General features: G+C 36.1%; 1 protein-coding gene across 1 annotated transcript; it reads right to left on the bottom strand.

The window, feature by feature from the left end:
• Positions 1 to 666: 666 nt before the first annotated feature.
• LOC110805003 (26S proteasome non-ATPase regulatory subunit 12 homolog A) lies at positions 667 to 7,742 on the bottom strand. Its single transcript, XM_022010597.2, has 11 exons — positions 7,588 to 7,742; positions 6,843 to 7,037; positions 5,900 to 6,007; positions 5,703 to 5,807; positions 5,520 to 5,576; positions 5,176 to 5,372; positions 3,553 to 3,652; positions 3,354 to 3,466; positions 3,096 to 3,249; positions 2,931 to 3,008; positions 667 to 1,248 (listed from the first exon to the last, which is right to left on the bottom strand). The coding sequence occupies exons 1-11, from the start codon at positions 7,588 to 7,590 to the stop codon at positions 1,030 to 1,032; spliced, it is 1,329 nt and encodes a 442-aa protein (XP_021866289.1). The 5' UTR covers positions 7,591 to 7,742; the 3' UTR covers positions 667 to 1,029.
• Between the last annotated feature and the right edge of the window lie 679 nt (positions 7,743 to 8,421).

Here is an 8,421-nt window from a genome sequence, read left to right as displayed (position 1 = left end):
GTTGTCATCGTCGTCGTCGCATGTGCTTGTGCGCGATGGGGGCTTGTGCGTAGGTTGTTGCGTAGCGTGCATGCAGCCTTGTGGCAAACATGCCACGCACATCCCATATATGGTTCTGAGGCCCATGTTTGGGCGATAGAGTGTACAACCTTAGGCCGATCTAAACTTTTCAATTAGTTATTAATCATTGAGTATAGTACCCTATTTCCTACAACCTTCACCGATCCAAAATAGGATACCTATCCTGTCAACCTTTAAGTTGATGATCGAAAAAAAAATTAGATAGTGCTATGGTAAATAATAAAAAGAAAAAGGAGAAAGAAAGAGAAGACAACTTATGTAAATTATATGCAATTTGTATTTAAATGAAAGAGTTAGATAATATCACTCATTCAAATTATTTAGTTTATATATAATCTTGGTATAAACTTATAAAACCGGGCAATTACACGGGTTCTATACTAGTACACAGTATAATTAATTAGGAATTTACGATGATTCCCGACCCTTTACCCGACACAAAAAGAACTATATAGGGACAAATTGACAAAACTTTGCATCTCAGCTGCACCTAGATATTGTTAACAAGCTTTGGACAAATTACTACGGAGTACTATACAAAGAGCCAAACGAATCTGACTGATTGCATTCTTTGTGCAATTTAAATGATGGGAAAAAAAATTATCTTATAACTTGTCACTAGGACAATTGAACAAGAACTGCCTTCCAGCCTAACATTAAATTTAAGTACAACTTTCCTCCCTGTCCAAGATTTTTTTGACAAATAAATCATCAGACAAGTTGACGGTCACAGAATACACTACATTGACCTGACAGCACCAGGGACAGAAACAATACCCTGCTAATGTGAAACGATTACTAAGGGAACACGAGGGATAACACATTTATAATAGACAGAAATGGGTATTCTTCAGAAACCTAGTGACTAAACCCGGAATGACAAGGGCGTCGTATACCAGCATTTACTTCACTTTGAGGGGAAGCAACGTACAGAGAACATTCTCTGATTCAGACTTTAAGGGAAGCTTTGTGAACCATAGTCTCCTTGTGTATTTGATGGCAACTCTTCTCAACAAGATCAAGCAGTTTTTCCAAGTTCATTGACCATGAATTCAGAATGTCGTTGCTGTCCTTGACTACTTGGAAACATACAATCCCCATTGGCCTGTCTATCTTTGCTATTAGAGCCTTGGAAACAACCATATCAGATAAATGCTTCTCCGCTTCCTGAAACCACAACACGTAAGAAATCAGACCAGAATAGAAAAGATGAATTCGGTGACTTGATATTCTAGAAGCTAGACAAACTTTGCCTGTAAGGTACCTATTCCTAGGTATACCAGAGTGATAGACAAAAATCTGTTGATTTCTTTGAAGGAACCCATCAAAGGGAATTATCATGCCGTTAATTTCGTTGAAGGATAACATCAGTCGAGCATGTGACAGCACACCAGGCAGTACAGCCAGCAAATAATCAACAACTAACCATGATAATACAAAAGAATTGATTCCATTTATGCTAATGCTTTTATAGGGTCTAGAAGGCCACAACTACCCACAACATCCCAATATTATCTTTTTAAATAAAAGGACTAGCAAGAGCTTGCCCATCTCTGTTTTCCCATTTATATAATTCCTCTCTCTATTTCTCTTTTCCAGTACTATCTCTTAGGCTCCGTTTGGTTTGGTGTAAAACGTTTTCGGTGCAAAATGAGTTTCCATGGAAAACAATTTTCAAGGGAAAACACAATTCCAAACTAGTTTTCCTTTGTTTGGTTCCTTCAAAGAAAATGGGAGAAGATGGTGAAGATTAAGGGGAAGAAGGCAGAGGGAGGTAACTAGGAAAGAAGAAAATGTGGAAAAGTGGTTTCCGTCCCTTTCAAATGGAAAAGGTTTTTCACCATTGAAGGAGTTATGGAAAATTGTTTTCCATCTCTTGTCATACCAAACAACGTAAAATGATTGTAAAGGAGAAAATCGTTTTCCATGAAAACATTTTACACCCTACCAAACGGAGCCTTATTTCTCATTTATGTTACACCTTTCTTCCAGTCTTCCTCCATCAATACATCTTGTTCCATTCTCACTCTTCTCTCTCTTTTTCATGATAGATGAAATTCATAGTGGTTAGTGTTGAACTATGATGTGTAAACGGAATTGGGTATCAAAAACATGGTTATTTAGATGGGTGTGTACCAGACTATATCCTTACAACAGAAAAAGCTCGAACAAGTGACAGGTGATCAATGTGTTAAAAAGGGATTATTAAATATAGAAAAATAGAGTGGGCAGGTGTCGGCAGGTAAAAATCTTGAGGTAATACTATGGTCACTTTGCAAAAGTTTGCATTGCAAACAACATGGAGGAGATGGAAATTTCCAAAACCCACAAATCATTTTAAGAAAGATGCTAACCTTGAGGTAACATAGATAGGTTTCTAATTTTATTTACGTATTTGGTCTATTCCGCTATTCTACAAAGAAGCTGCAATCACAACATACTTTCTGTCATTTTTTCCAAGGAGCAAGCTTGGCCACATCGAGTGGATAAGTTACCTGGTAGCTCAACCAACCAAAGTCAGTCTACATCAAACATAAGGAGGTCGATGGCATCACTACTATAACATTAAATTTTCACTATCAGAGAATTTGAGCTTCAACTTAGGTCTAGACTCTAGAGTACATATACTCCTGTAGTCCTGTATCATTCAAATAATACATACAACACACATATCCTACATACTAACCATAATTGCCATCAGATTTACTGAGATTAGCTGATTAGAATATGGATTTTGACAAAGATTCCCAAGAGATACATGCAATAAATTGTCTAACGTTGTCTGTATAGGTTAAAAGATAGAAATAATAGAGTAACTGCAAGTATTCTAACTCATGAAATCAGCATACCTGAAGACTAAGGCATAATAAGTCTGACAGTCTCTTCAAGGTGATCCTTGAGTAGTACTTTGAAATAACAAGAATGTTCTGCCAAGAGAGTAAACAACTTAAATATTAATTGTTAACCTTATTTTCTGAAGGACTAAAGAACAGATTGATAGTAAATGAGCTTACATGTTCAATGACCCTTTGTTTAAGATCTTCACCAGCTTTCTCGCCTAAAGGGCCTCCAAGCAAATTCTTCTCATTGTCAAATTCACCCTCAAATTCGTTCCAAAGAACTGTCCAGAGGATAACCTCCATTGTCACCAACTGTTTCAACAGAGACCTGCGGCAGCACATCAAAACAACCAATGACACATATATCACAAACATATTCAGAAGTTTGACTAAAAAAGGAAGTGAACTTTTCAAGCAGTATAAGTGACATACTTGAACTTGGGAATTTCAAAAAGGTTCTTATCCTCAAGAGTAGAGTTCAAAAGGCTAGACTGCATTGGGTCATGTGGGGCAAGCGCCAAATACCAGCAAATTTTCCTCAAAATCTGCACAAAATACCAAATTAGAAAGAAAAAAATTAAGATACACAAGAAAGTGCAACATCATATAATAATAGTGTGGTATTGTTTACCGGTGTCCACTGCTCAGGGTCTTCCTTGACAGATGAGATCTCATAGATAGATTTATAGCATCGACATATTTCAAGGTAGTCACTGTGATGCTTGTAGTATCTGAACAGAAGAAAACTCGTTGAGACCCCAATATACCAACTTCTGATTAGAAACTGTCAAACAGCCATAAGAATAACAAACCCACTCAAATCCTATGGATGGCATTGTTCAGGGTGGTCAGAGTGTCAGACGAAAGCAACCATACCCTCAGCACTCAAGACAAGAGAGAGATTTAAAAATCCACAGAAGCAATGCACAGAGGAGTTTTGGATTATTAACTTCTTTTTTTTAATGTAGTACTAGTACAGTGGCAAACTTTTGAATTCTACATTTTTAAAGTTAGCCACTCTACTAGAACTACATTTAAAAAAAAACCATCAAAAAAAGTATATTCAGTTAGGCTAGATTTGAAAACTAGGGGGTTTTCTTCCTATGACCAGCAAAGTTGATAATTGAGTTTTGACAGCATGAAGACAATCATGAATTTTCCTCACTGTGTCTTTCCTTAAGGGCACCTAGAATTGAAGAGAATAGGAGATTATATGTGAAGGGGTAGTGTTTTAGGAGATTTTGGATGTGTACCGAGAAAGATAATCAAGGGTGGATATCAGTTTCACTTATATGTGGGCGAAAACATTTCCTTCCTCCTTAAAGTCTCTATCCTTCCCACCATCACTGATTCCACTCAACCCACCATCTCACTACCACTTGTATCAGAACCCCAAAAGTAATTCAGTGCTGTATACACCACTAGTGCAGTCACCGGCAACATTTTCCAGCACTAACAACAAGATCTTGGCATTCAAAACCAACAAAGCAACAATCATCATTGTGGTTGGAACCGGGATAATAGGATGTCCTAGTCACCACGGAATCATAGAGACTACAACAGCCACAAAAAGATGCGAACTTCTGCAAGCTACTTTTCTCTTTTGCTTTCTTGTTTCTGGTTCTAATTTTTAGAAGTTTCAGGATGTAAGAAAGTTGGAGAAGGTGGAACAATTGCAGAAAGGGTGATGATTGAGGAGGTATTGAGGAAATTTGACAGTAGTAGAAAACAAAGAGAACAAGCAGCAGAAAAGGAACTAGACTTGGAATTGGGTAGTAAAGTTATGGTTCAAATATGGTGACAGTGGGGATGCTTAGGAGGTGAGAGAATGAGAAGAGAGAGAACTAAGGTTACCTATGGTATAGCACCAAACCTATAGTTGAAAAAAAAAATACCCCTTAGATGATTAGCCTAGAAATAGGCTAACTTTTACTTTGGTTCCAAATATGTAATTAGTCAATTCCCTCTCGTCTCTACCTCTTCTTTCTTTCTCCTTGTCACAACGGAATTCTCAACAATCAATGGAGGAAATTAAGCCATGCACAAAACATTTTCGAAGCACAAGAAGTCGAGAAAAAACTATATTTATTTGACTATTTGCATTGCAATAGTCATGTGTCAGCCAAAATCTACTTATTGAGTAAAGACACTAATTTTAGGGGAGAATAATTCTTGAAAGAAGAAGAAAATTTTAACCCATAGATATCCTAGCAAGAATAGAACCAAAATAAAAAAAAAAAAAACCCTAACTGACCGAATCATCAGCTCGTAATAGATACGCTTCAACTCTGGCAACGACGGAATATCAGCGGGGGCCTCTTCTACAATATTATCACCTTCCTTAGGTTTCTTCTTTTCTTTTGAAGGATCAATATCAAAAACCCTGGGACTGATTTTTCTGGAAAGGATTTGTGCCCGGATATAGTCTTTACGATCTAAACAAAGACGAACCTGAAATGGAATAATTTCCAAACATCAACTCATAGTAAACAGGTAAACTGGAAGAGGAAAGTAGAAATATCAAATATGTATCTCTGCAACAATTACTGTGAGGAAAAAACATAAAGCAACTGACTATGTTGGAAGGACAGAACATACTTGCTCAAGAATAAATGCTATCTTTTCAGTTTTTGCCATTGCACCAAAGGTTTCAACCTGCAGTATCGCAAATATGTAAAATGATAATAAATTACACAAATCTAACTGAAAAACATAACGTGGATAGACCCGAAATATGTTTTATGAAGTACAAGGAATCAAACATGTAATAATCACACTTACCGCTATCTCTTGCATCAACTCAGCAGCTTCATCGATAAGCCCTTGCTGTTCCTTAATCTTAGCAAGTATCTTGATCAGCCGTGCCCTTTCTAGTTCAACATATATCTGCAACAAATAAAAAATGACATGTAAAAAAAAGAAAGAGCAGAATCTAACTATGTACTTCGTATAAACTTAGCTCGTTAATAACTGGTTACCTTCCCAGCAGATACACTATTTAACGTTTTAATGAGCTCTACACGAATATCAAGATCAGGTGTTTGATCAATGTAGCCCATTGCCTGTTGTACCATCGCTGTCACAGCCTGTGTAGAAAGGGACCTCCTTGTTAGATGCTTAATGAAGGAATGATGAGTCCGAGACTATAAGTTAGATAACTAAGAAAAAGGACAATGCAGTAAACAATTATGTCGTTTGATTCCTGTCTGGTGAACAACTAAATATTACGGATCATTTATCCAAATGAATTACTGATTTTCCTTACAAATTCCACAAATGTCAACTAAATAAGCCATTAGTAAGAAGTCATTACACAAACAAAGTACCTATCTACAGTAGAAGGAAGTTATGAATGCAAACATAGAGGCCCAGAAAATGTGAAAAGAGATATGCCACCACTGAACTTGACAACATTGCAACACATAAAAATAAAACAAATCTTAGCTACAACTGAAAACATAAACTTAACAAGCAACAAGAAGTTCAACATTCTGGGCCTTCTACCAGCACCAGGGGATGAGAGGATGTTATCCCTACGGATCAACCACATATGCTATTAGCCATACTTGATAATTTGAACCATGAACATTCAGATTAAGGACACATTCACCTGAAGCACTGAATTGCACATTTGTAGCAATAGATAATCAGTAGTTACTTAACCTTTAGCAATTGATCTTATAGGGGTAAAATCATAATATCATCGACCAGAGTAAAATCTGTACTGGGCTAACAACTAGAGAAGTGATCATCAACTTTATGAATTCAGCAACCTATAATATACCCACTGCTCGGTGTCCTTGTTAACATAAGCATGTGGTTTCGCCTTTACATCCTAATAGACTGCCCTCGTTTCTTTAGGTTCGGAAACAAAATACTATAGTAACTACCTAATAACAGCACAAATTATCAATGTTGTACCTGCTTGAGTTGACCACGGCGCTTTGAAAGAACGACTATCTGGTCATTCAAGGTCTTCCAGGCTTTAGATTGAAAGCATAAATCAAGAATGTCACACGCAGCCTTTCTAGTTCCAGCAACATCTCCAGCAAGTCTCATTTGCTTTTCAACATTCAATAATGCATCTATTTGTGCTTCCAGATTGCCCCCATTGTCCTGCATAACAAAGGTTTAATGAGAAGAAACAAATAAATAATCCTAATCGAATACTTGGAATTGTGCCCGTGTCTGACACAATTACCGAGTCCCAAGTAACATTGAACTTAGGTTTTGGTGGAATGATTGCAGAGAAGATATAACTATGGAGAGAGAGCTAGGAGGGGAAAGAGGTTGCATTAGCAAGGCAATAATTACACGATCCACCTAGCTCAAGCAAACCAATCTCCACACATAAAAATAAACCCTAAATACAAAAAAATTAATCAAACTTGAAAGTACATCAAAATCACGGAAATGAGGGTGCTAAAAAACGAATCCAGCATACAAACAGCAAGAAATTCAAGGTTTTAACATGTAAGATTTATCATAAACGCAGATTCATAAGCGTTTCCAACACATATAACCGCAAAATCAATGCAAAATTAAGCAAAAAAAAAAAATTAATCTCAATTGCAGATCAAACACAAAACCTAAAACTTTAGTTTGAGCATAAACAACAGCAGAAAGCAATTCCATACAGAAAGATAGGTAAATAGAGAAGCTTTACCATGGCGAGCTGATAAGGATGAAAGAGGAAGTGATGCGAAGGAGAAGAAGAGTGCGTCGAACGACTAGACAAATGGAAGTGAACGACTGAACCAGGCGAATAGACGGGATATGTATTTTCTCTTTCCTGGGTTTATGTGTCAAAAGCAGATCTGGTAAAAGTTAAATTCTTACGAATACACAATAACATGACTCAAATTAAACATGAAAATAGTGTGTGGCCTGGGCATTGCTTCGAGTTTTATCTGAATGAGGTTTACTTTTTGTAAATATATGTCCGTATAGATGGTGTCATTAACGGATTGCGGTGGTGGTGCGAGATCAATAGCCGATAAACAACCTTACAATCTATGCCCCATATCCGGGAAAAAAAAAAAAAAAAAAAAAGTTGATTCATTTTTCTTCATGATTAGTTGATTATCTATTACTATATTACTATATACTAAAAGAGACATCAGGAATGACACGTGTCAATTTCTGGTGCGATTTTTTGCCGCCAAAAATCACTTTCCCAAAAAACATGTATCTATTTTATTTTATTTTATTCTCTACCTTTATTTATAAACTATTTATGTATAGAAACAAATTTAGTTTATAAATTATGGCAATAATAGATACGACGTAATAATAATTATTCTACATTTGTAATATTTTAGTCAAATCGTTATATTAATAATGGAAAATATACCACTCAATATTTTGATAAAATTACCATATTAGCATTTTAAATATGCACATTAAATGAATAAATTTAAACGAGTATACGTTAAAAATGTTATAACTATGCAATAGTTTGGAAGATAATCAGTTAAATATTTTGTGAAAAAAATTATCA

This window comes from Spinacia oleracea, chromosome 1 (assembly GCF_020520425.1).
Source record: "Spinacia oleracea cultivar Varoflay chromosome 1, BTI_SOV_V1, whole genome shotgun sequence".
NCBI lineage: Eukaryota > Viridiplantae > Streptophyta > Magnoliopsida > Caryophyllales > Amaranthaceae > Spinacia > Spinacia oleracea.
This window is presented reverse-complemented; position numbering and strand designations above follow the sequence as displayed.